The sequence below is a fragment of the Balearica regulorum genome, chromosome 8 (assembly GCF_011004875.1).
Source record: "Balearica regulorum gibbericeps isolate bBalReg1 chromosome 8, bBalReg1.pri, whole genome shotgun sequence".
In the NCBI taxonomy this organism is placed as follows: domain Eukaryota; kingdom Metazoa; phylum Chordata; class Aves; order Gruiformes; family Gruidae; genus Balearica; species Balearica regulorum.
This window is the reverse complement of record NC_046191.1, coordinates 32,701,400-32,728,719: the sequence shown is the minus strand read 5'-3', so window position 1 is coordinate 32,728,719 and position 27,320 is coordinate 32,701,400. Positions and strand designations below refer to the sequence as shown.

At 43.1% G+C, this 27,320-nt stretch overlaps 1 protein-coding gene across 2 annotated transcripts; it reads right to left on the bottom strand.

The window, feature by feature from the left end:
• Positions 1–1,803: 1,803 nt before the first annotated feature.
• RNF2 (ring finger protein 2) lies at positions 1,804–26,740 on the bottom strand. Of its 2 annotated transcripts, none has more exons than XM_075760555.1 (7): positions 26,623–26,740; positions 9,064–9,152; positions 8,537–8,697; positions 7,183–7,398; positions 6,407–6,679; positions 5,096–5,267; positions 1,804–4,134 (listed from the first exon to the last, which is right to left on the bottom strand). In XM_075760555.1, the coding sequence occupies exons 2-7, from the start codon at positions 9,148–9,150 to the stop codon at positions 4,033–4,035; spliced, it is 1,011 nt and encodes a 336-aa protein (XP_075616670.1). In that variant the 5' UTR covers positions 9,151–9,152; positions 26,623–26,740; the 3' UTR covers positions 1,804–4,032. The 2 variants fall into 2 exon arrangements, with proteins under 2 accessions (XP_075616670.1, XP_075616669.1); XM_075760554.1 differs by lacking the exon at positions 26,623–26,740 and adding an exon at positions 26,185–26,444.
• Positions 26,741–27,320: the final 580 nt, after the last annotated feature.

The following is a 27,320-nucleotide window of genomic DNA, read 5'->3' as shown; positions in this document are numbered from 1 at the left end:
TACTAAAGGGATAATAGATTGCAACAAATACAGCAACAAACTAAGTTTCCATCAAAAAGGTAGTGCCCAGTTCTTTTCCAAAGATAACTTGGGATGAGAGTGGAAAGATAAACACAAGGAGAAAGAAAAGTTCCAGCGTTCCCTAGTTGTTCTGAACTAAGTACTTATTTAAGTGGAGAGACTGTTGGAAGGCTTTGCTTGCAGATAACACACTGCTTGCTTCAGTGTTCATGTAGGTGGGATAAAATCAGTCATAAAGTTGGTTACCTGGAGCATCAGAGAGTGTTCCAATTACAATAAAGTAGGCTAAAAAAGTTTAACTGAAGTCTGGTGAGGGAAGTATCTTTGATTACTTTTACAGTATTGTGCAAAGCAACTATTCCTCAGTGTTTGCAGCTGTGCACAAGGAGGGGCAGAGGAAGCAAAGTTCAGGCTTGTCTCTGCTGTTCAGGCTTTCTTCCTCTCTCAGAGGGGCAGAAGCCATTATGTTCTGGGACAAGGAGTTTCACCTGTTGTAAGCGACCAGCAGAAGGGGTGTTTAACTCAGGCCTGTGAGAATTCTGTTTGGAACTTGTCTCAGTCATTCATCAGGTAGGCTCAGTCCTGCAATAATTTGTGAACAGAACGCTGGTGTTGGTTCAAGGCTGCTGTTTGGGGGCTTCTTACTGCATGACCCAAAGCTGTTTGGGGGCCCTGGGGTAGTCCAGATCACCATGGCTGGCTATCAGTTGTGCTTAGACGGGGATAATGCTTAACACTGATTCTCTTCAGATTCTTGGAGCTGGCCGACGTCGTAACACTAGGCCCAAGCTGAGCTCTATCCTTGGCACAGTGCTTTGCCAGGCAATCCACGCCCCTATCACTAGCGACAGACCTTCAACGTGCAACACGTTTGTCAGATCGAGGCATTACTGCAAGCAGCTGGTGCCAAACAGAAAATCAAAACTGATAAACTGCTGGAAACCTAATACTGCTTTCAGTACCGTAACAGTATCAGCTGGTCACTGGAGGACACACCAGAGGATGATGGAAAATGAAGTTCAGGATATGATCTGGTTACCAGTATGGGTAGTACCATGGTACCTCAAATGGTTTTTAGCTGAGAACACATCACCTACCTTCTGCACACCACAGAGAGTAGCTGCTCAGGAGCACGTGAGCTCTCTGTGGTTTTGGTTTAGCTGAGACTGAAGGAAGCTTTAAGGGAGTTAACACTGTTCAAAGAAGGCTCTGAAAAATCAGTGTGAGCAGCAGGAGTACAGGACCTGCTCCTGCAATCAGAGCTTAAGTTCAGTACATCTCAAGCAACCCTACTTCTGGTGTACGCAAGCATTCCCTCTTAACTCAAGCTGCATCTGGTTAAAAGTTATAATAACTGCAGAGACAAAATGAGGAAAAGAACAGAACTTCACTTTTTTTAATAACATACCTCAACCTAAGCAATTCGTTACAGCTGTCCTACACTGTTTTCTGTTAAAGCTGCTTAATATACAATTAAACACAACCAAAGTTGCAGGGTTTAACCCTTCAGCCCGTTTCTCGGGCTACAGGCTCCGACTGGAACAGCAGCACCCATGGCGGGTCACTGGAAGAGCTGCTGTGTTCTATCTGCCTCTATTTCTCCTCCAAGGCACGTAAAGCGCGGGTTCGGTCGGTTCCACTGGGCAGTAACGGTGCTCGGGGCCAGACTCGGCTCAGATCAACGCTGGTGGAAGTCATGAACATGGCAGCACTGAATAAAACCTGTCCCAAGGGTTTCTTTTACCAGTTACAAGAGGAGGCAGCACTGGAATTTCCAATTGGTTGTTGGTAATATTTTTGATTTTATTGTCAGTTTGAGAAGTTCAGTGTGATTTTAGTTGGATACTAGAGCTATGAGGCTTACCCGTACCTAATGCACGTTACGTACTTAAAAAATAACATGGCTTTACAAGGTGGAAAAGTCATTTTGAAAATAAGATAGTTTATAGCACTAAAGAGTCACAGTGCAATCAATGGTTTAATCAAACAACTACATTATATATATAATATTTAAAGAACATAAATATTCAGTAAATTCACTACAACATGAAAATAAAAGCTTCACGTTCTCCCACACTTTTTAAAGAACTGGGGACAAAGTGACAGACAGCTCCTAGACAGACTGTTCAGCTTCACAAACACCTCTCTTGCTTAAGGGACTGGACATTCCCTTAGCTATCACAAGGGGAAGGTATGCTGCAACTAATCTAGAAGTTTCCCCATAAATTTTAAAGCATTTATAACTGCTGCTCCCCCACCCCCCAGATTATATTTAGTGGACATGCACTACTAGTCTATACAATGCAACATTTCACCAGAAACTCATGAAGAACATACTTCCTTAGAAATTGCCTCCCCCGCCCCCCGTGTTCTGGGGCCTGGAAATTTCTGTTTCATGTCACAAAAACCCCCAAGTCTTTCCAGTAAGAGAAAATAATTAAATTACTCGAAGAAGCTTGTGCAGTTTTCGCATCGGGATAAAGCTGATCTTAAACAGCAATCAGAATGGACACATATTTACAAGTGCTAAGCTTGAAAGACACAAGTGATAGAAGGGCAATTCCTTCCCAAGAGAATCCCCGAGCAACTGAATACTTACATACCACGTGCCAACAACAGTCTAACTACAGGCAGGACAAGGAGCAGTACCGTATGGTTTAAAGTATATCACTTCTCACCTATCAGCAACACTTTTTGCTTCTAGCTTCAGGTGCAGAGGGGCGAAAGGTTCATCAGCAAGTCTTACAGCACCGGGAACCTCACAGTAACGTCACTCCCCTTCAGACAGAATGCCATTAAGTGACAGCAAGGTCCAGAGCGAGGGGAGAGGGGTCGAACATGCAAATGAACAGCAGCTACTGGACTTCACGCAACAGCCTACTGCCAAGTTTTCAAACTTGAACCTAAATTTAAGACACTAAATGGTAAACTTTGTCAAGTACTAAAATTATCTTCCAAAGTGCTAAGCCACCTTTGTTAAAGCTATGGCAAAGAAAAGAAAAAAAAAAAGAAAAATAGTAATAATCTTCGAGCAGCTTATGGTTGAAGTCCTCCCTACTCAAACTTAAGCCCGGATGAGCTCACAGTTGGGGTGGCATGAATTCCATAAATTCTATTTGGATGTTGCATTATGTCCGTGTACTGGAATTTCAGGGATTTGCTTCAAAAAAATCCCATGTTTTCAAGACAGTTCTTTGCAGAAAGTTCTGATACATTCACAATAAAAACCTGAATCTGTTACTATAGGGAACAGAGCAGGGCTGTAAAACTTCTGGAAGATTTTGTTCTATTCAGCTTGTGAGGGCAGGATAATGCTGCAGCGGGGGCTAGAGGGGAAGCTGCAGCGTGCATCACGATTGGCATGTTCTGCACGGGGAAGAGTTGTTACGGCTTTGGGTTGTTGGGTTGGTTTGGTTTTTTTTGACTGAGGGTTTTAAAGTGACAGTTTTCTCACTACAGCTCTATTTGTTACAAGAAAATGACTGATAAATCTTTTCTAGGGAATTAGATGACCTCTAGCTGCAAGACTATATCAGAAATCAATTCTCTACCAATCTTTTATATGGATTAGCAAATTACAACATTTAACACATTCCTTGGCATATGTTACTATTGAATAGACTTACTTAGCCATCCAATGCTCAATACTTCACAGAGGCTACTATAACTGTGTCAAATGTATTAGAAATCCAGATTTACCTGGACAAAATTAAGACATTCCAAACTGGAACACTCGTTCAGTTATCATGCATTAGGAACAAAAAAGCATGTCAAACACTGGAATGCACTGGAGAAGGTCATTTAGTCTCCTAGGGAAAAACCAAAAAACCCAAAACAAAGACTAAATTAAATACAACCCAGAATACTGTCTAATCATATTAATAAGTATACTGAGAGAGCCTGAAGGCACCACGTGTATTGTCCATGAAGATAATGGTGGTGCCATCTTTTAATATTAAAGAAGTTGTAGCTATAAAAAGAGTTAGTCCCATCTCAGTTTTCCAGCACAGCTTATTTATGTTCCTTTGTTGGCGCATAGTACAGTTCCATGGGTTTGTTCACTTTCCAGTACTTCTCACTGACCAGTTCCAAGGAAAATGACCCATTTAATACCTAGAAGAGAACACCAAAACAGAAATTAAATAAATCCGACAGCTTGCACAGGCAGTGCTGTGGCAACAAACAACTGCTTAAGTCAGAGGAACGCACTGACTTACAGAAGTCACTGATACCGTGGCACAAGTTATTAGCTAACCATTTGGCATCAAAAAGGAACAGCGCCAGGTATTCTGAACTCCCGCTGCTCTCACTAAAACAGCATCGAAAAAACACTTTGGCAAAGTCGATACAGTGGTAAATAAAGTGAACTTCAGTTTTCCTCTTTCCTCTCTCTGCAAACAGAGGGAGTAGTAGATGTGTATTTACACCAGGAGCATCTCTGCTTTTGGCTAGGGGACAATCTGTAGCCGTGTTTGTTTGAAATAGACTTTTATTGCAAAGCATCTGCCTATCTCTCAACCAGAAGACTTATTTTCTTCAGATAAATGACAAGCGTAAGACCAGGCTCAGAGGTCAATCCAGCTGCAACATTGCCTTGTTGAATCTGTATATTCTGAAGGCAGCAACTGAGAGGAGGGATTCTTCCCCAAGTGTACTCTGTACAGCGGTTTTGTAGTGGAATATTGGAAGCCTGCACGGAAGCGGAGAAACGCCACCTCACAACAGACACTTCCTGGCACTAGAGCTATCTGCTCTTGAAACAAGATTCTCAAGATGAAGTTATTATTTTTCCTCTTCAATTTTCACTGTAAAATAATGGCATAAGTCAGCTAGTAGCTGTCATCATCACTGGTTTCCCCCCCCCCAGTAATTTCTATGCCTCCTTTTCTACTAACCAAGCTTTTGCTCTCTATGTTTTCCTACAAAGCAATTGATCTTCTAAGTAAACAGCTTAGTGCTAGGAATTTTATCCCTATGCCAATTCAAGAAGAGTCCAGCTGAGTGGATTTTAATCAAATCTGTATCAAAGATGTACTGACACTCAGTTTTACTCTTAGACAGAAGCTCTACTCACAGTGAACTGCCCGTTGGCGGTAGCAATGTAAATGGTATACTGCTTCTCACTGGCCGTGTCAAGGTTCATCTGGTTTGACTCTCCTTTGCTACGAAGCTCCTCCAAAGCCAATCTCACAGCTAGGTACTTGGACAAGTGATCAACGGTGGCATTGCCTGAGGTCTTGATGTATCTGGGACAGCAACCACAAAGACAATCAAAGACGTTTCAGTTGCAGGTATGGCAAAGAGACATTTGGAACACCTCCAAATATTAAGCATCAAATGTGAAAAGGCCTTTAAAGGCAGTGCACAAACAAGAATATTAATTGCTTTCACCCAAGACACAAGCAGCTTACCAAATCATATTGTTCCAAAGTGCCCTTACATCTTTTCGACGCAGGCCCTCCTGCTCTTTGCAGAGAGAAGACAGCACTGCCCTGTCGTCTGCTCGAAATGAGAAACCTATTAACAGGTTGTCAAGGGGTTTTGAGAACTGCTCACGACTGTTGAAATCTTCCGAGCATACAGTCTTGAGTGGCTGGACAGAAAGCCGTACCTGCAACACTCTGTGCCTCTGCTCCTTCTTAAAGTTACTCTTCCTTAACATTTCACTATCTGTTCTCACTTCAATGCTTCATGCAAGAATTGGAGGCTGACACAAATGCTGCAGAGGCTTCTCCCAGAAGCTTAGCTCTTTCTCTGCCTTTCAGAACAACCTCTTGAAATCCCTTGCAATTGCAAGCCAAAAAAGAAAAGCTGGCTGAAGCTTATAATACATTTCCAGGCACTACAGAGGGATGTCTCATCAGCAGGGAAAGCCAGAAGAGAGACCTGCGGAAACTCCACAAGACTGCCCATTGTTGTGATCCAAAATCTGCAGTCTGTGCTTGGACTGGATCATGGAAAAAAAAAAAAAAAAAAAGCCAGGAAAAGCTTCCAGCCTACAAATCCTGCTGACACAAAGCTGCTCTGAAAACTGCTGACACTTACGCAAGTTTTGTTTATTCCCAAAGAATCTTAGAATAAGTAGAAAGGGGCTGATATTATACCATCACCCTAGTACCTACTGTGAACTGCAATGCTAGAAACCCTTAAAAACATCTTTATTTGTCATCAAAGGCTTAAAACAGATTGTTACTGTATTTTTGATAATAGTCGAGCAGTACCATCTACTTGACTTGCAATGGAACGAGGGAAGGAGGGCATATGGTCAAACAGGATGTGGTATGACCAGAGTCAATTCATTTTAAAAAGCCCCAAGAAGTGATAGGAAACAAAAAGCAGCAGTAAATCCCAGCAGAATAAACAAAGAGGAATAGAAGACACTTACCTCGTCTGTGCGCTGTCATCATTCTCCATGAGGGTCGGATGAGGCCTGAAGACTAATTCGATTTCACTAGCACCATCCATCACTGGGTCGATTGCCACAGTTGTGTTGTTATTGTCCAGTTCTAGCCCAGAATCATCCGATGTTTTGGTCCTCTTATTACTAGGCCCTGCTTCCTGATTGCTGTGTGTTGAGGCATTGCTACAGTGCGAACTGTCCCCGTTATCTTCTGCTCCGCTGCCATTCTCAATCTGTTGTTTCTTGCCCCTCTGTAACCTGATCAGAAATAGGTAGAGATAAATGCTAATCCACATTCAGAATTCACCCGATGGACGGGCCCACAATGCTTGTGCAACTCCTCCCTCTCCCGGTCTCAGTCATCCGTAGATTCACAAGGCTGGAATAAATGGTGTTAAGTTGCAGCTAAAGCTGAAGTTCTGGCATGATGTCCATTTATTTGCATGTAATGGTAATATGTCGGTACAGGACTCATTGTTTTACAGTTTATTATCAAAGACATGATAACTGTAGTTTGGTAAAGCTCAGCTTAAATCTGCTGTCTACATCAGGCTCCCGCAGAAGTTGCAGGGAGCGATACAAAGGTTTCTATTCGTAGACAAGAGGATAAAAGTTATTTTGCCAAAGGTTAAAAATTATTTTGGCAGACTTCAGAGGAGAGAAGAGGAATCTCAGGCTATACACCATCCATCCTCACTCCCTGTATTTTTAGTGTTAAGGCAAACAAGGTTACATGTGGACAAACCACGTGGATTACGTACCTGTTCATAGCCTGAATCTTTAATCCTTCCTCAATGCTGTGACTTAAAGCTTGCTGGTTATTGTGTTTGCTGATTCTTGCTAGCACTCTCTCCTGATGAGCTTCGTATTCATCTCGGCTTGGATAAATTTTACTGATGAGAGCATCAAAATTGGGATCTGGTCTCAGGGATCTTTTTGAAACTAGCTTTTTACGACACGTGGGACATTCTTTGTTGCTGGACGTGAACAAGAAGGAAGAAAACAATACTAACTGTCTGGCAATAACAAAAATCTGCCCTAATGCTGCAATTCTTAATCAAAGTGCTCACTAACACTCAATATTTACAGTAAACCTGCAATGGGGCTTCTATCTGTGGACAGATCAGGTAGTTCCAGATATTTAAACAAAACCTCCAAACATATATATCTCTGTGTCTTTTTTGTTTTGTTTTTTAAAGTATATTTAAGCAAACTGTATGTAGACTGAAGAGTTCAAGAGTTCCACTCTGCAAACAAGCTCTTCCCTTAACCCTCTTTTTTTTCACCTAGAGAAAAAAAATGCACGTCTAGTGGAAATTATATTAAGGCATAGTCTTTCTAGCACCCACAGGACAAAACAAAGATTAAGGAACCTATTCTATAGTTCAAGCACTAATTACTGGGAAAACTAAACCAGTCTTGTCCTTCATATCATTTTCTTCTCATCTAACAAACATCAGGCTCACACAATTTCTTTCCTGTAAGAGGAAGAGGCCTCAGCAGCTGAAACGCTGGCGTCTTTACCCCAATGGTTTTCTTGTTTCCCTCTAATGTATTTTTGCTAATTACTCGTCAGAATTTACACAGGCACAGCAAATTAAGCGTGACCTTTGAACACAGGTAACTGCCATTATCAGAAATAGGTACTCACATCATTGACATAATTGCTGTTGGTTACCTCAGAGTTCTATTGCTTTGGGGAAAATAGGAACTTGTAACTGAAGAATACAAGAAAAATTGTACTTTAGCATAGATTGTTGCAGTAGTAAAGCTTGGAAGTAGGACTATTGCTGGAAGGCCAGACAATTTGCAATTTATTATTAGGAAAAGGAAGAATAAGGGAAATGAGACTCATTTTTGAAAGTAATGTAGTATGTTTTTGTTTTGCTAATACTGGATCTTAAAAAAAAAAAAAAAAAAAAGAGAGGTTTTTAACTCCTTGCAGAAACAAAGTCCTGGGATGAAACACAAAACTGAAATATGAAAGGTGTGCTACACATTGAGAAGCTTGCAGTGCACAGGTATGTAACTGTCCCACATCAACACCCAGGACTTTCCGTGATCACATTTTCATCTAACATGAAATCTCTTTTCCCTGTAATAATATTTACGTACCCACTCCTGAGGGCTGTAATGATACAGTCAGCACAGAAGCGATGCAAACATTCTTTTGTTGTCATGGTGTTTTTTAACATATCCAAACAGATGGGACACATCAGTTCACTGTGCAGGCTCCTGGGTGACACCACTATTTCCAAGCCATCAGTGATTGCTTCCTAGCGTAAAATAAAGCACCAGTTCTTTAATGGAACGTAGTAACTTCCTCATAGAGGTTGCAAGTTTTACTGTTCTCTTAAAGAGAAACAGAGTAAAAAGACAACACAAACACAACCACATCAAACACACACACACAGATATACTGCTAAAGGAAGGAAAAGAGAAATAAAGATCAAAGACTGGTTTCTTTTTCTAATATTATAGGACAGGTTTTGTTTTGGGAAGATTTTTTTTTTAACATCTACTATATCATTTAAAAATAGGCAGTTAACACTCCTGAAGGAAAATCTTAAACATCAAGCATCAAGTTCTAAAAAGCGTAACACAAAGCCCTGCCCAGAGGCCAGCTCTTGAGCACGTATTACCTGAGGCGTTCTTTGCAATTCGTACAAACTGAGCTCCCATGTTTTGCTTAAAGGTTGCGTCCCGTTTGTCTGCACGGCTTGAGACATGGCTGGGAAGAGAAAGAGAAATTAATTGTACGCTCGTGTACATCTGGCTACAGGACCAGCTCCATCTCCCCAGCAGGCTTCTCTGGGGAGCATGGGGTCCCCAGGGCCAGACACACACAGCCGTCTGTGCCGAAAAAGCAGAAGTACAGGGGGAACACGTGTTCCCCCAAGTACCAGGCTCTGCTGCGTTACACACCGATAATCCCATGTACCACTCCAGAAAAATTAAAGGAGTCAGTCAACCATGAACACTTCGCAAAAATCAACTACAGCTGTTAAACAAAAGCACCACAGAACTTACAGCCGTACAACTTTGGCTGTGTGGTGCGAAAGCTGCCCACTTCACCCGAGGCAGGAAATATTTCTAAAACACTCAAGCGTGCACATGGGTCAAGGAGGGTCTAGCTCCTAACCGAGCGGAAGGTCAAAATTGTACATGCACACCAAAAACTAGCTAAATGTGTTCACTGGAAGCACGCTATAATGCCTTTCTTTTTCCTCCTGAAAATACTTTGCAAAGGGTTTCCAATCAGAAGCTTAGAGAATACTGAAAGATCAAGTAAAACCGGTCACTGGGTAACTTCAATCAAGGGGTGCGGTTTTTCTGCGCAGTCCTGCTGGGCTTCAGTGGATGTGCACCTGATTTGCAATGACTTGCGGGGGGGGGGGGAAATCAGAAGTTTTGAAGTTTGAGAAACCCAACCCATACACACATTATCAGGGTTTCTCTCATTTTTTGTAGCAGTAGCTGTAGGCAGGCATTCCTGGAAACGGAATAAAATAACTGCACTCAACAGACGGCTGATGATGATACACTCCAGAACCGCTGCTGCAGGATTTGCTTACAGGCAAAGGCACACATTTTCATTAAAAAACAACCCATAAACAAAACACACACACACAAAAAAGACCATGCAGAGAAACTGTAATGCTTTCCCATTAAAATGTTGGGATTGTTGTATGAGATGAGGGAAAAGTAGTACACATGGTCACTGCAGACACGTGAAAAAGGTCACAACGACAGAAGAAAATGATGTTTCTGAACAGAAAATACTTTCACAATAGGGAAGAGGGGGCAGTCCTCCCCGTCCTTTCCTGCCTTGAAGCAAGAAAATTTATCCCAGACTGTGTGATCTATGTTTAAAAATAAAATAAAATAAAATAAAATGTAACCATAGAAGAGGCAAGATCGCAGTTGCGGGCATTTCTAGTAGGTGGAAAAAGCAGAAGTGCTTTCTTCCTTTCTTTTATCAGATTTTTTTAAATCTAGGTTTGTATTTCCAGACCCTTCAAAACAGCAGCCAAATGCAGATTCTGTTGGCATCTACCAGGTACATTATAATCCAGTTTCCGATTCATCAAGTTCTATATGAAAAGGGTCAACCCCTCTGGAGAAAAAGGTCACTTTGTAAGTTTTAATTAATTGTTGAGGGAAAAGCAAGAGAAGCAGTGCAGCATATATTATATCTACTTTTATCCAGGCACAGAAATTAGAGTTTTCCCATCTTATGAAAAAAAAAAAAGGGGGGGGGGGGGGGAAGCCTGACATGAAGTAGCCATGTCCACTATTATGTCTAAAAAGTAACAAGGATCTGAAGAGGTGTCAAAAGAAACAAGAGATGACAGACCATCGACTCCAATTTTTACTATATAAATATTGTGCCCTAAAAATACAGTTTACTTGTGACAAGAGATTCCCCTGTGTGGATCAGCGAAGGATGATGTCCAGTGAGGACCTCACCTCCCCATTACAAGTGACAAGCCACCGCGACGCAGCTGCAGACCGTCAGCTCCCACTCTGGCCCAGCATCGGACTGTCCTGGCAGGATTCTGGGTACTTTATTTAAATTAGTTGGAGGTATGAATTTAATGATGGCATTAAGTGACACATCTCAGCAAATAAACAATGCTGAAAAGCGTACTAGCGGCAAAGAAAAGAAACAGTATGTCTCCGTGTTCTAATTTCCACCATTCTTTAAGGTAATTCCAGGCGTACAAATCAAGTCCTTTGGGGTGAGGATTTCTGTTATGGATGGTTACCAGTCGGTTGTTCTACCAGAGGCCCAACGTTACTATTCTGTGTTTGCACTGGATACTACTCGTGCTTTTAAAGCTGACACATTTAATTAACTATCATTTCAACATAGCGAGAGAACTTTGTGAAGCTGCTAATCATTCCCACCCTTCCCAAAACCTGCTGAAGCGTACAGTCAGCCTGCAGCCGATCAAAACACTTTGGTCCCAGTAAATCCAGCCTCAGAGACACTCGCTCCCAACATTAGGCAGCTCCATCCCAGTAAAGGGCTCATCTAAGCGGCCCCATAGTGAAGAGATCATCGTACGCACAAGTAATATCTTGCCTAAACCTGCGTGCTTACACTTAATAACACAGAACAGCAGCTCTTTGCGTGCCGGACTGTCAGCAAACCTATCAATCCAGAGAACAACTGTATTTACATTATCATTTATATTGCAGCCTTACCTACAAGCCCAAGGCTACACTGCAGAAGACAGGGTACAAGTGTCATGATAAATAATTGACCAGCTTTATTCTAAAAGCTTCTAATCTGAGGTCCTGAATGCTTTGTTCTCACCCTAAGGTCTGCAGGGATAGCACTTTCAAATTTTAAGGGGAAAACCACTGGCCTTAAAGCTAGCTGAAAGCTGGAGAGATCCACATAGTCCACTTGATCACTAGCAAACACCTCTGCCACATACAAAGTCGAAATCTGAGGAACAGTGGAAACACAGTCAATTCAAACATGCTGAAAAGCAAAAAATAATAATTAAAAAAAAATCACATTACATTGCATGGAGTTTTCATCTGCTTGATGATCAGCAAATAAGCCTCCTTAGCTTCTTCCCTGTTCCCCTATAATTTCCAGATCTATACTGGGCCACGTCAATGAGGTTTGACTTCTCTTCCTTCTGACATCATTGAACATCAGATTGGATTACGTTTTTTCTCACCGCTGAAATCCGATACAGCAACGCTGACAGCTGGCACCGGTATCAAAGATCAAACTCGACAATCAGGAGAGGCATTTAGACCTAAAGTTGCACTGGCCTTGTAATAGCCACCAAGTACCAACTACCAGTCTCAAAATCAGCACCAGTAAGCCATCTCCTTCAGAGGTTCTCCTCAATGACTGCTCTTCTCCATTCGCTCGGGGAACGGAGGCAGGGAAAACCGCTACAGTTAGCTGCCTCTCAGGGGGAACATGACAACCCAACAGGAGGGGACTGCGCTGGCCCCTTGCTCTCAAGTTTAACAGCAAATAGTTAGGCAGCTATGCTGACATCCATTTTAAGTAAGCAAGTACTGTTTACAGGCAGTCATTTTCCTACACAGCGCTGCTTGGTTCACTCTCAGGTGTCATTTCATCTCCAATAGACAAAACCCCAATGAACAAGACAACAGGACTGGACTCCACCATTCTCTCTGTTCTTGCACTGGCTGTGGAGCTGAATTGCTGTGTACGGACCATCTCCAGCTCTCCACGCCTGGCACGAAAGCGAATCTGATGGAAGGGCTTTTTCTAGCTGTTCTGACAATGCCAAGACATTCACATCCTCTAACAATAATACAAAGATTACTCCTTAGTTTGGTTTGCTTTAAGGACAGCCCACTGCTCCTAGACTCAAAGCAGGCGGCTAAAAGAAATCCTGGATGGTGCAGGCCAGACTAGCTGATCCTTTCTGAAGCTACAAAATTAGGAAAAATCATGAGCCAAAGGAAGATTTTTTTTCTGTTGTTGACACTTTATTCAGAGTGAAGAATATAAAGTGGAAAGATTCTAGACAAAAGGAACAACAGACTTTTTATTAACTACAACTGGCAAGGGGAGAGAAGATACAGAATAAATATAAAACCTCACATCTATTCTTCAGTCTGGAAATTTATTCCACTGAAATCTCACACTCTTAAGATCAGTTGGATCTTCACTGACAGAGTTCACTATTCCTCTGCATCCCTTTCGGCATTTTTTTTTTTTTTTTTTAAAAAGCCTTACATAACAATTTTCTCATGCTCATTCTTCCAACTCAAAATATGAATCAGATTTCATCACAACAATATCTAGTTAAGTTTTCAGCTATTCAACATTTCAGATCTTTTCCACTTTATAAACAAAGAAGATGGGATCTCTTCTTCACAGTTCACACATTTGGGACAACGCGAAGTCAGATACTCCCTTTTTTTCATCACTAAGTTTGTGAAAAACACCACGACTTCGTACATTTTATCATTTTTTACCTTTATGACTAGTCTATACCCTCTGGATATAAAGGAAAGCAACCAGTCACACGACAACAGGGTGATATGAAGGGGAGAAGCCACATTCCTGTAGGCAGATCAAACATCTTTCTCTCTGAGCCACTAACAAGTACTGGTTGTTGTGATTTATGCTATAGCCGGAGGGCCACTCTTGCCAGTCATTTAAAAAAAAAAAACAAAACCAACAAAACACAACAAATCAACCCTTAACCAATATTATAAGGACACCTGCAATCCTTCAGACTGACTCAGTCTTCAAACACAGTAAAACTCTTAAGCACAAACTTCATAATTACAGGGTATGCACATCTGTCACTATCAAAGCAAGAGCTGACGGAACCAAAAGAATGCATTGCAAATCTGAGAACCAGAAACATTATGAATCTCTTCAGGTTTGATTCCTTGTCACTCCCCAGTTCCAAACAGCACCTGAAAAAAGGGAAACAAGCCAACACTTCGTATTTAGTCATAAAACTTGCCCAGTTGCTTCGTGTCTTTTATAAAGAAAACTGGAAGATGAAAGAGGGAGATTGCTAATCAGAACATGCCAATTTTGATGTCTGTACCCAGGATGTTTCTCAGTTCTCCACATTGCCAGAACAATAAAACCAAAAGACAACAAACCCCACCTGTGCTGTTCTTAAGGAGTTTCAGAAAGTTTTCATTGATAACCAAACTTTGTCCACAAATTAAATAGCTCCCTAACTAGAGCTGGGAGATGGGCATACTGGCTTCAGTAAAAAAGCACCGCATCGCTTCATTTGAAAGACTTGCTAGTTAAGCTTGATTTCCTTGGAAAACAGGGCTTATGCAATCTTGTTCTTTGTGCTCATCCATCTGTAGACTATTTTCCAAAACAAATTTGAAGACAAATGGCTGGGGTTTAAAAACATAACAACAAAATAAGTCGTGTTCCCAAAGCGCTGGAAAACAGGCAAACAGTTATAGGAAAAAATAACAGTATGAAAGACCCCATCAGAAAAGCCGCTCTGATCTCCTGCCTGCTTTCTGACCGGGGAATTTATGCTGGAGAGTCCTTCCAACGTGCTTAGAAAAAACTCCAGCAGAGCAACATCCACACTTGTCACACATCGCATCCACTTTACAAGCTTTTATACTGAAATACGCTTAATTATCTGCTCAAATATAGTTGTGAGGCATTCGGGGATCCCATTCCTGAACCTGCCCAGTAAAAATAAAATCTAACTGGCAACAAGTACATGGCAGAGCGCTCGGAGCTGCGGGCAGACTGTTCTGGCTACGCGGCAGCCAAAGGAAGAGCTTGGCAGCAGTGCGTCACTGCTCCTGCTCTTCCCTTCTTTACCTTTACAGAGTTTAGCACCCTTGGATTCACCAACACATAGTCACTCCTTCATCTTCTTTCTCAATATTTGACATTTGTGAAAATTTAGGATTTCCTTAGCTCTAGCTTGGAATTAACCTTGATGGTGGTCCTGCTTTAACCAGGGAGCGGGGAATTTTCTACTGGATGCCATCAGAGATTCTGCACATCCTGAATTATTCTCCAAAATGCCCTGCAGTGCCTATTTTAGCCTGGGCGAAGGCTAAAGAGCAACTGAACAGGTGGTTGTGTCCGCACACCTTGGGATCAGAGAAAGGTGGAATGGTACCAAGCAGCTGGAAGAGATAACCCATAAACCCAGCTCAGGTGTGGCCAGAAACCTTCCAGCTATTGTTTAACTCAAAACAGTGTACTCATCTCTGATACTTTCATGAAAAAACACTTTTGAGGGGGGGAAAAAAAAATGCATCAGGCTCTTAAAAAAAAGACACACTTTTTTACACAGTATTAAATCCTTAGAAACCAACTGATTTTTGTTCCAAGTTTTAAAAGGTAAATATTTAGACTTAAAACAGTAAGAGAGTTAGACCTCTATTTGGTATGCCAAGTTCAATAGCACCTTCAACCACTCTGATATTTTTTTTTCTCCAAAGGATTAGTTCTTTTAAAAACAGGTATCACAGTGCAGTTACTTGGAAGCTTAACAGGATTAGAGTTTTACACCTTACTCTCTAATACTGTAACTAGTATTAGGGACAAATTGCATGTTTTGACAAAGTATTCAATTTAATCATTCACTTTGATTTAAGCATTCTGAAATTTAAGTTTATTCTGCTTTTACTTTCTGGCTAAGAGCTTGATTTGGAAAAAAAAAAAAGCCAAAACAACATTTTTGGATAGACACTATTTGAAGGAATTAATCTTCACTGCAGTTCACTGGCAGCTCAGATTGCTTTACATTCAGTTGTAATCTAGTGTCCTAGATTACAATCTAGTACTTTTCACTCTCTTCTGAAGTTTTTTTTCCCCTCTGGATCTCAAAATCCCTGGGAGACAGCCGAATCAGGTTCTGGCCTGGAGCTCATTTTGTTCCCAGCTCTGAAATTAACTGCTCAATGATCCTGAACAAGTATGTCACTGCATTTGTCTGTGCCCCCCCTTCCTCTGCTGCTTGTTTACTCACATTGTCACCACTCTTCAAATTGTCTCTCGCTACATTTATACTGCACTCGCCATAATTATATACTGATCTCAAGAGGAGATAAGCTTGAGAGGAGAATGTCTTACTAAAGTGTTTTTAGTTCATTCAGCTATCAGTCTTTGTCCTCCCAATATCAAGTTCAATGTCACAACGGCCCTTACAGGGAAGGCTTTCCCTTCTTTATATTTGCAAATTGAATTCAATATTCTATTAGCTATGTGTACAGTCATCTTCTCTTGACACAATCAGTCATGTTCTATGCTAACAGCAAATTCAAGCTCATCAATTCACATTCAGAGTTGCAATGGAAACAGCATGTCTGCAGTGCAACTCACCTCCAACATGCAAGGTTCAAGTTGTCAGTCCTGCAGACGTGCAAGAGGTAAGATAAGATCTGGCATCCATCGTGATCTCTTACAGTCATGAAAACCTCATTTAAAAATCTTTAGGAGCTTGTGCTGCGATCTCATACCATGAGCCAGACACAAAGCAACAATTACATAAACTACCAAAACCAAAATGAGAAAGTATTTACCATGACAAAAAGCATATGGGCAGACAGAATAAACTGGGAAGTGTTGAGCAGTGTAATTCCTCCAGGAAGCTAATGCTAGACTGAAAGCATAAAGCCACAGCAAAAGGATCACTAATGAAAGGTCACTTCAGAGAGGTGGGATCTCCACTTTTGGAGACTGTCACACTTGACTGGATGTGGTCATAAACAACCTCATCTAACTGACCCTGCTTTTACCAGGAGTTTGTACTAGGTGGTCTCTGGGGGTCTCTTCCAACCCAAATTATCCTAACTATGGTGACATCTCACTATCGGAGAAATTTATACTTAGGTTTTCTCTATAGAAAGTGACACAGCCAAGAAAAGCCAACAGCAACTAGCACTAACCAGCCAATAAGCATTGCTGTGATAAAAAGCTGAAGAAACTCAAACAAGCCCATCTCCTACTCCACATCTGCACACACACACCTTCTACAATCTATTCAGCTGAACGTGGTTATGTGAACATCCTTCTTACCCACAAAAGAAATGTTAGAAGGCTTTTTGGGGATTGCTGTGACCACCAGCTTTATACAAAGTAGAATCCATTGTTTTCTGAGAACACTGTTTCTCTCTCCCGTATGTATATTTAAATTGACCAACAGCAAGCAAAAATGCCTTGGGTTTTGACCACCTACTGAAAAGCAGACCTCCTGAGACCTGAAGGCATCTGTCCAAATTTAACATTTGTAGCCATTAGAGTAGAGCTGTGACGGATTAGAAGTCAATCTGCAAATTCACGAGGATCAGATATAGATTAGAAAATGAGTGTTATCAAGTGACTAGTTTTAGCTACTATCACTGAACGCCTAAAAGTACATTCGTGGGCTCATTTTAAAATGATTACCAAACACTATCAGTCAATACTCTACAGTAATGTGAGCTCCTTTGTAAATGCCTACTATGTTTAAAAAGGAGTGGTTAGCAATGCTTACACAAAGCCAGGGTTTAAAATACTTTTGTACACATTAACTAGAAGTCTATTATCTGCAAAGCACAATCAAAGCCAATTAAAAGACTATTAAAGATGCCAAATTAATACAAACTATGAAGATGAAACTTCAAATAGCAATTACATGCTCTGGAAGTCAAATCTGATAACAAGCGATGAGTATTTACACCGTGCTTTCCACTCTTACGATATATCAGCTTGCAAACCAACACGTCCTTGGACTCTATTTGTAGGATAAAAACATTATATTGGGGGGGGGGGGGGGGGGGGGGAGCGAGAGAGAAGAGACATAGCTACAGCTTGTTGTTATATGCTTGGTGAAAGAGATGAAACCAGCACACTAACAACTCCAGGGGCAACGAGATTGCTGGGAATAAGAAAAGAATCAGATTCTTGGCCTTGGATCCTGAACTGGGCCTGGCAGCGTGTGTTTAAAACCACCTGCATCATTACGACCCTCACCACCACCTTCACTCCCTCAAAAATCCCTCACAAATGCCAGCACAGTCCTGCCCCAATCCCTTCCCAAACACCCCAAGGAAAGGCACGGTTACCCCCACGTCCCCCTGCAATCCCCCAAAGCCTCCAGAGCACTGCAGGAACCCCTCCACTCTTCCACTTCTCTCCAAACCTACCGCAAAAGCAAAGATGGTGTCAGCCCACAGAGAAAACCCCAGCTACCTCCACCGCAGATTCCACTGCTGCCCTTACACCCTTCCCTGGACAACTGACTAACGGTACGAAGACCACGTTTACGATTGCTCCAAGGCTGACATAATAACGCAGACCTAGGAAAGCTATTAGCCATGAGGCACTCGCATGCTTAAGTCTCCTCTCTCCTTTCTTCCCAGGTCCATTTTTAAGGGGTTCTGTATTTCATTCTTAAAGAGTAAACCTGGAAACCTGTTTTTGAGCTAAACAAAACAAACAGAAACTAAGTGAATAAAAACGCATGAAAATAAAGAACGGCTGGGACTATCCTGAGGCCACACACTACCGTAAATAATAATGTTTATTAATGCAAGCAATCTGACTGTGGTGCATGTTACTGTCGGGGTTTAATGTGATGAAACAAAAGCAGGTCTACTGCTTTCACTACTTCAAGTCATTCCAATTTCAGTTATGCTTCAAGGATAGCGTGATGTACACAGAGAAACGCGCACAGTGCGATAACCATCCTGGCAACCCCATTTTAACAATGTCTGCATCTGGTTCCTTGCCAGCATATTTTCCTACTTTATTTACAGATCAATTACATCAATATACCCCCACCATGGCTGAGAAACCAATTTAACTATAATAAAAACAGAAAACTAATATTAAAATGAAACCCAAATTGTACTTTCAGATGGGTACATCCAACTCCCACCGAATGTTAGAGTAACAATCAACTAGCACAATGAAGAAGTTACTAATACAATAATTATTGGTATGTACACGAGTGCCAGATGTTCCCCACGCTTGAGGTTGTGCGAAGTTCTGCATTTAAAATAAAAATCCAGCCTGTTCTGCATAAAAAACCAAAAAGACATATTCTTCTGTTCGCTATAGTATTGTGTCACCGGAATGCATATGAGAAGTTATAAGCATGCATTTCTACAGCCTGCCTGAAAGCACATCATCTTTAAGACAGTTCGTCAGATTCTCTCATTTGCCACTTAAAATTGAGTTTAGATTTCTCAACATGTGAAGCTCCGTGATGTCCATCGTAAAGGCCACCCAAGAAAGAGTCATACTTTTTCCTCTTACCCCATTACTTTCCATAACAGAGCTTTTCATCCAGAAGAGACTTGACTACATGAGAAGTTATTTTGCAACCCCCAACACTGGAAGTATATAAAGATCAGGGAAGCTGCGTTTAATCCCAAAGCAAGTATTGTAAAGCTCTGCATTTTCAGATGGTCAAACTGAAAAATCCAAAGTTTGTCAGCCTGTAATGAGAAATTAGCAAAGAGATAAAACCTCACTTCTGTCCTAGAGTGCTAGCAGCCAGGAGAGGGGAAAAAAAAAATAAAATAAATAGGAAAAAAAAGGTTATATGATTAATTCAAGACCATAGACTCAAAGATGTCTCAAAGCAGCCAATAACACTGAGGAATGCAGAGAAACCCGAGGCACCGGTGCAGTTTAACAGTCTCAACAGTTGGTAATGCTACAGATGTTTTCCCAACATGATCGTCCCTGTCAATCACACTAGTTCCAAGCTCTTAGTTTGCCTGATAACTCATCTCAAACTCCCATTTCCACACAACCTGTCCCATAAACTGAACAGGCACTTCCCTTCAAGATAAAAAAAAAAAAAAAAAAATCATTCCTTAGGCTACTGGGCAGATGACATCTGACAGAGGGGGAAAAAAAAAAAAAAAAGATATTGGCATTTCTGAACCACACCGGCTTGCTAACACATGGTCTTTTACAGTTCCTTCACGGTATTTATTCTCCTAAGGAAGAAAGCCTTTTGCCTGGTGCCTTAAGACGTGGGATCTTCCAGTTAATTGCCATTCAAGATTTACTGGACCCGAAATGAATTGATCCATGGAGTATGGCAGCATTTCCAATCTGGCCGTCAAGCTGCTCATCCCGGCCTTTAGAAACATTTGTGCTGTGACCTCATACAAACCATCTGCTATACATATGTACGCCTATGGAAGAATTCAACAAATCTAACGCTGAGAGAAGTGACCAAAGAGAGAGATTTCTCCCATTTTAGATATCAAGAGCATTAAGAAAAAAAAAAAGGACCAAATTAAACTTTTGATCATACTCAAGGCTGTTTGATCACAGCATTAAGAACAGTCACGTACTTTTGGGCATAAGTATGTGATTTTTAGGTGGTGTTTCTCTGTATATTTACAGCAGTAAAGTATAATAAAGCATAAGCACTATATGTCCATGTATATTGCTCTTATGTAGCTGACATTCAAACTCGAGTTTATTGTAATGAGTTCCATATTCCCTGCTAGGGGAATTCGTGGCCTTTTCACTCTGCCTCCTGGATCACTCTATTACTGTCGATAACTCACTCGTTAGGGTTCAACTTCTTATTTACAGCTCTGTATCGTACCCTCCCAGACATCTCCTGAGCTACAAAAACTGGAATCACAACATTCGCAGAGTGCTCTCTCTGTATCACGTTAGTTGCCTCCAGGTAGTCCAGAATTCACTCATCTTCCTCTAGCTGTCATACCTATAAATGCTCATCACATTCCACAACCAGGCTATTCCTAAACTAAAGAGCTTAGATTTTTTTATCTTGAAGGGATTAAGTAGAAAACTTTTCAGGTTTTGGTATCAAAAAAAAAAGTAAACATCGCCCACTGTTTGGATGCAACAGGTAGTACGATTATTTTAATCATGAAAGCTAAAAAAACATGGTACTTACCCTTTGACACCACCTATATCTTGTCCAAAGTGAGTACTAAAATATGGTACAACAGTAACACCTTCTGCCAGGGGCGAAAACAAAACTGTTTCAGGAAACGGACCTTTTCATTCCTCACGTGGGCCAATACACCAGACAAGCACTTGACCTAAAATTTGTCAAAGACCTTCACCAACAATTCATATAAAATGAAAACAGCCACTACCGGGCCATAATTTAGCCCTATGGAGTAACAGTATTAAGCAGAACTCTGTGGGGGAGTGAGTAGAATTGCCATTTTCTCTGTTATTTGTTAAATTTTATGCAAAGTTTCTCACATGAAGCATGCTACTGTAGTTCTTAATGAAGTTCTTAAGCTCTTAATCAACCTTAGACTTCAGAATTAATAACCAACTGTGAAGGAGAAAAGCAAAAATGCCTTTCTAAAATCCTGCCTAAAATTCAATTCATTCAGTGCTGTATCAGATCCAAGTAGGAGGGATAAAGGATTGAAAACTTTTGGGAGCAAACAAAAGTAAATCTTCAACTCCAGAAAAATTTAATCTGTCACAACAGCTAAACATATACAAGTAGGCCAGGAATGATACACGTTGCCTTAGGATATTTTTAATCAGACTTATTTTTTAATTCCTCTTTAAAAGTCATTCTCTAGTAGCATGTTCATAGTGCACTGGACCTCACAGTCTGCAGTAAAAGACCACATTTACATGGATGTGACTGTATCAAAATACGACATACCTCGCTGCTGTGGAGCGTATCCCCTTGCCACAGGACTATGCTTCCAAACCAGTGCTTTTGTTTTTATAGCACTTTCTTACCCTCACGGCACTGCTGGTACATTTTTTGAGGCTAACCAATTTCTTGCCGACTCCCTGAAATAACAGGTGCCGAAAGCGAGAACTTACCACTCCAGTCAATACGGTTAAGTTAGATGATTTCAATACCCCTGCTGTTAGCTTTTTAGTTTGCCATATATTTTAATAGAAATCTTACGAACACACTTGCACTACAATTTAAATAATCTTTCTTGTCTCCACAAATGCTGTAACTAGTTCAGCAGCAAAGGTCAGGTCGCTAGAAAACTAGTCTTCTACTTTCAGTTTTCACATTGGGAATGCGGAGAAACTTAGTCTTTGACTGATGACTCTGCTGGTAGAAATGACTTCTATAGCTACAGTTACACCAAGGGGTGAAAAACAGCTGCAGGTTTCCCCCCACCTCCGACAGCTCAACCCACTTTTGGTGGCGATAACGAAACACACCGATTCAATTTCGCCTTCAGGAGTTTGCAGCTTTAATACAACACTGTGCTCACCCAGATTAAAAAAAACCCTCTTGCCAGAGGTATGTGTAGTCAAAGCTTTCACGTTCCTTCCGGACAGTTTTGGTGGTGTCTGGCACGGACAACATCCAAACTGGCACTCTCAACTGCCAACATGAGGATAACTTTAACAGGATCTTAATAAACAGGAGCTGCAGAACTGACACGTTGCTTCCATAGTTAATTTATCAGGGCACTCGTAGCTCCTGCTCCCCACGGTGGCTGTTCCAGCCTTCGGATGCCCCTCCTGAGCCTTCCGCAGAACAGCTCACTCCCCATCCAGTTGCTGAGACAGTGTGAAACTGCAGGCACACTGAAATGACCGCGCTAGACCCTGAACTGCAGTGCTTTAGGGGCCAGCACAGATCTGCCTCCACTTCCACTGGGAAACCAACACAGGTTTGTTATTTTTCACTTCACCAGCAGAAAAAAATTAAAGCCTGCTCATCAGCTCCTTGGACTACTCTTTTGGCTGCTTTGTTACAGTGCTACAGGATCCAAGATGCTTCTAGGCAAATTTTAAGAAACATCGCATATATACTGCCAAATATACTGTAATTTGGGTACTGCTCTCCCTGGGCAACCGGGATCACATCAAGTGAGCCACTTTGTTATCCTTCCCTTCAGCATACCTACTATCCATCACATTTCTTAATCTCAACGGCAGGAAGCAGTAGTATTCTAATGAGTTTATATTGTGGGGGAAATTCTGAGAATACTCGATCAAGAAATACACTTGATTTTCAGTTTTTCCAGAGCTATGTTAGATAGCCACAAAAATTTCTCACCCACTTACCCGTTATCATAGTGAAGCTAGCTGCAACCAATAGTGATATAATTTTCTTAATGAGAACAAAAGACAGCTTAGTTGTTAATAAACAGAAAATAAACTCCCCCACAACACTTGAGAGACAAAAAGAAAGACTCATCTGATGTATGATTGACTTAACAACTACAATAAATATATAGAAACAAAAATTGTTAATTTAGCAACCAGACAGCTTTCATCTAAAGCTGTGTGACAGCTAATAACAATTTGTGTTTTAAGGACTCTCCCTCAAATAAAACTGTACATTTAGTAAATACTACTGCAGGAGCACTACTTACACAGTTTAAACCCAGTAATCATCCAAAATAGTTTAATTTTATCCCCGAGTGGTAGAGTAAAGAATGGATTAGGTTTTTTAATTAGTTAGCAGAATACTACTGCTAATTCCCAGCTGTTCACAAGAGAGCTCCACGATCCAGAAGCAGTGGGAAGACAGACAGGGATAATTCCTAAAATATTTCTTCACTGCAACAAGTCTAAACAGCTCCAAAATACAGAACGCTGCTCATTCCTCAGAAAATCAAGAATTTAAGGTCAGCTTCAAAGGCCAGTTACTTTCACCAACAAGCAGAACCAAGTTTAGGCTCAACAATATCCCTTCTCCAATCTCTTTTCTCTCTGTTTGCATCATTATCAAACTGCTGATCTATTCAGTAAAAATAAGTAAAGGGTATTTAAGCAAGAAAAAAAAAGTGGAAGGAATCCTTTTACTCTAATACTTCTTTCACGCATGTCCTTTGAAGTGGTGCTTCAGCAACAGTAGATCCAATGCTTCTTTTCAGAAAAATACAACTGAGCAGTTGCAGACTTACATTGCATTTTTGAAGCTCCCTTTTCCCCACCCCTTTTCTTCCCCCCATTGCATTCTTTTTGTTAAGCAAGGGAAAGAGAAACATTTAAAGAAGCTGAAGAAATTCACATATCCCAACATCTATTTCACATATAAGAAGGATGGCTTTCCTATAGGTGCCAACCACATTTCCATTTCACAATAACACAGCCCTGAAAATGCCAGAATTCTGCTCTAATCACCCACGGTGCCCAGCCAAGTCTTTATACTCAGCATATTACCACGAATCACTCCTAAAAAACAAAGTGTCATTCATAAAGGCAGCTCCATGCAATTTATTACACTGGCACTTGCGTATTACCAAAACTCTTAAGACATGACAGGCAGTGCTTTTCTTGGCAACTGCAGCAGGGCTGGTGTTTCAAAGCTGTGACGCCAAAGGTCAAAATTTTAGCCATCGAAGAAGTTCAATTCCTCCCATGCAAAATCTGCATACCACCATTATTATGAAGCTGAATGCGGAAAATAAGGCATTTATTAAACACTGTAAATAACAATTCACAGGGTGAATAAGGTCTCAAGACATTCTAAACTTATTTAAGTATCATCACTGAAGTGCACCACAACAGAGTCGGATCCAGCCACAAAGCTTACTACCCACACTGCAGCTCACGCTAACATCTGTCCAGTAGAAATTCCGCCATCTCCAAACAACTGACAAAGCTAATCTTTCAAACAAGTATATCTTTTCATGCAAAATATACTGCTTATTGATATCCGCTACTTTCAAAGTGAGCGCCTCTATCTTGGCTGACAAGTTGAATGCCAGCTCTGAGCTTGACATGATGTATAAAAATGTCAAATTATCTCATTACAAAAGTTTTTAATGAAAACACAGATGAATAAAAATGAGAGTACCTCTGCAGGGAACTCCTATGACAAATCGAGTCTTTGTCACTGAATGACTGACATATTTGATTAAAGAATTTTCCCCAAGCAAAAATAATTTCACCCGCACATCAGTCACGTGTTTTCAAATGCAAGCGATTTCCTTTAATCCTTAAAAGTCTGCGTGCAACGCATAGTTATTACACAGAGCTATAGCCACATCCAAACAGGACTGAATTATGGTTTATCATACTGAAAATCATCTTTCTCTACTAGCTGTCCTCTGGATTTCTATGGAATTAGGCACTTGATCCAATTATTTTCCATAGAAGAGGGTCTGAAAAACAAAGAGCTTAACAAAAATCCCAGGAAGAATAACATTGCTCAGAGTGTTCAGTTCACATAAACACTGTGCCATGGGGTGGGTCCAAGGAAGGCAAACAATTTCTAAGAGCCAGCTACCACAGAGTATAAAAGTTGGCAAGAAACAGGTGCTAAATTCATATTGGGAGCAGTGAGAGCAAGCGTGAAGGAAGGACACACATCTACAGCTCCTGATAGAGTGTCTTTCTCCACCTGATGCCCTGTTGGAAGCGGTGACATTTTTACAAGAGCGATCAGGTCGTTCCCACTATCAGTTTATCAGCATCACGCCTTGCAAATACTCTTCAGCATGGAGGTGCACACGGGCTTTAAGAGAAACAAAAGACTGGGAATGCAGAGCAATAAATCACGTCAAATATTGTATTTTAAGCAGGGGCAATTTATAAAACCAACAATAACGGCTCGTGACTCTGTTAATCAGCTCTCCCTCCCCAAGTAAGGGATTTGGCAATGCCTTGCTCCCTGGGTTGATGGTACGGTGCGGGATTGTGATATGGAGCTGTGCATGGTGCCTCTCCCTGCAGCTTCCAGAGCATGTGTGTGCACAAACATATACACGCATACGTATACACACGTATGCTCCCGCACCTCCAGGCTTCGCGGCCACAGGCCGCGCCCCCGGGACCGGCTCAGGGCTTGCGGAGCAACCCGCGACCCTGCGGCAACCCCGAGGGCGCCACGCTGGGGGAAGCAGAAGGGCTCCGGGCACGTCCCACGGCCCCACCGCCGGCCCCGGCAGTGCCCACAGCGTGCGGGGCCGGCAGGCGGGGGACGAGCAGCCCCGGCCCGGCCGGGGCAGCCTGTCAAGGGGCTCGGAGCGAGCGGAGCCGCCTGACACCGGGGCCGGCAGCGCACCCACCTGCGCGGTGACTGCCCAGCCGGGGCCGGGGGAGCCTGACCACGGCTGCTCCCCGGACAGCCTGGAGGGAAACCCGCTGCGGGACGCCCCCACCCCGCCACAACAACCACCTCAGGGAGGCGCAGCCCCTCCTCCGCCTCCCCCGCACCAGGGTCGGGCACCGCTCCCAACACCAGACACCCCTCCGGGGTGCCCCGCCGCAGACAGCCGGCGGCTCCGCGCCCTCCCCTACCCCGCTAGGGGGAGAGACCCGGCGGTAGCAACCGCAGCCGCCCCAGCCACTGCCCTGCGCTCACCGCCCGCCGGGCTCCTGCCTCAGGCCGTCTCGCCTCACCGCGCCGCTCACTGCCGTCGCCCTCTCTCGCCGGCGACGAAGAAGCCGCAGCCCCAGCAGCACAATATGGCGAGCGGCAGCCTCCGCAATGGAGCTCGGGAAATAGAGGGGAGTTACATATTCATGGCCGGGGTTGGGCAGGGGGAGCACAGATGAGGCTGCTGAGACCGGGCCGCCTAGTGCCCTCCTCCCTCTCCTTCCCTACCGGGGCGCGGCGGCGGCCGGGGGCCGCTCGCTACTGTCCCCGCCTTCCCCACACCTCCGCTGCGGCCGCCCGGCCCCCAGCTCTTTCCCCCCCCCGCCTGTCAGCGCCAGCACCGCGCCCCCACTCCCCCCGCCGCCGGTCCCGGGCGATGCGGCACAGAACCCGGCAGGGCTGCCCACCACCACCCTCCTTTACCTCAGCCCGCGGCTCTCGTTATCCCGCGCCGCGGCCCCTCTCCATTAACGACCCACACCGGGGCTAAGCCCTCAAGCCAGCCGCAGCGCCTGCCCCGAGCCGGCGGGCCTGGAGCGGCGCCAGTCGCCGGGCGGGAAGGGATCGGGGGCGGGGGGGGAGGGAACACCGCACTGCCTGAGGTAAAGCTGCGGCGGGCGATCGGTGCGGTCTCGTATTTTCCGTTCATCGCCGACGAGGAGGGGCCGGGGGCGGCAGGGCTGAGCCTCCCGCAGCCCCGGTGCTGCCCGGGAGCTGGCGGGTTGGTGTGACCTCCGTGACGAGCAAGGCGGGCGGGATGGCGGCGGCGGTGTCCTGGCTCGGCGGCGGTGTCCTGGCTGAGGTCTGGGCTGTCCTCAAGCAGCTGCTTGTGTCTCATCGCCAGGTGCAGCGATGGAGTGCGGTTATTAAACTGTCTTTGGGCAAAAGCGGGTCCACCAGCCTCAGGACGCAGCAGGCCAAGCGCATGGGCTCCGCCTGGCCTTTGCTGGGCTTTTCTCCCTGAACGTGCCCTCTGAACTCCATGGCTCTTGACCGGTCTTGCTCTCAGACACCTTTCTGAAGAGAAGAACGTGCCCACCATTCGTAGGCCGTGAGGCGAAGCTGGACCCCCTGGCAGGATGGAACCGTGGGGCTGGGCAGCGCGGCACCGAGCCCAGCGT

What these genes read in the sequence shown, in the direction of transcription:
- RNF2 (XM_075760555.1), bottom strand. Translation starts at nt 9,150, where the DNA reads ATGTCTCAAGCCGTGCAGACAAACGGGACGCAACCTTTAAGCAAAACA. An exon ending in ATTACAGCCCTCAGGAGTGG is followed by an intron (nt 7,399 to 8,536) that starts GTACGTAAATAT and finishes GTTCACGTCCAG; the next exon opens with CAACAAAGAATGTCCCACGT. An exon ending in AAGATTCAGGCTATGAACAG is followed by an intron (nt 6,680 to 7,182) that starts GTACGTAATCCA and finishes ATTTCTGATCAG; the next exon opens with GTTACAGAGGGGCAAGAAAC.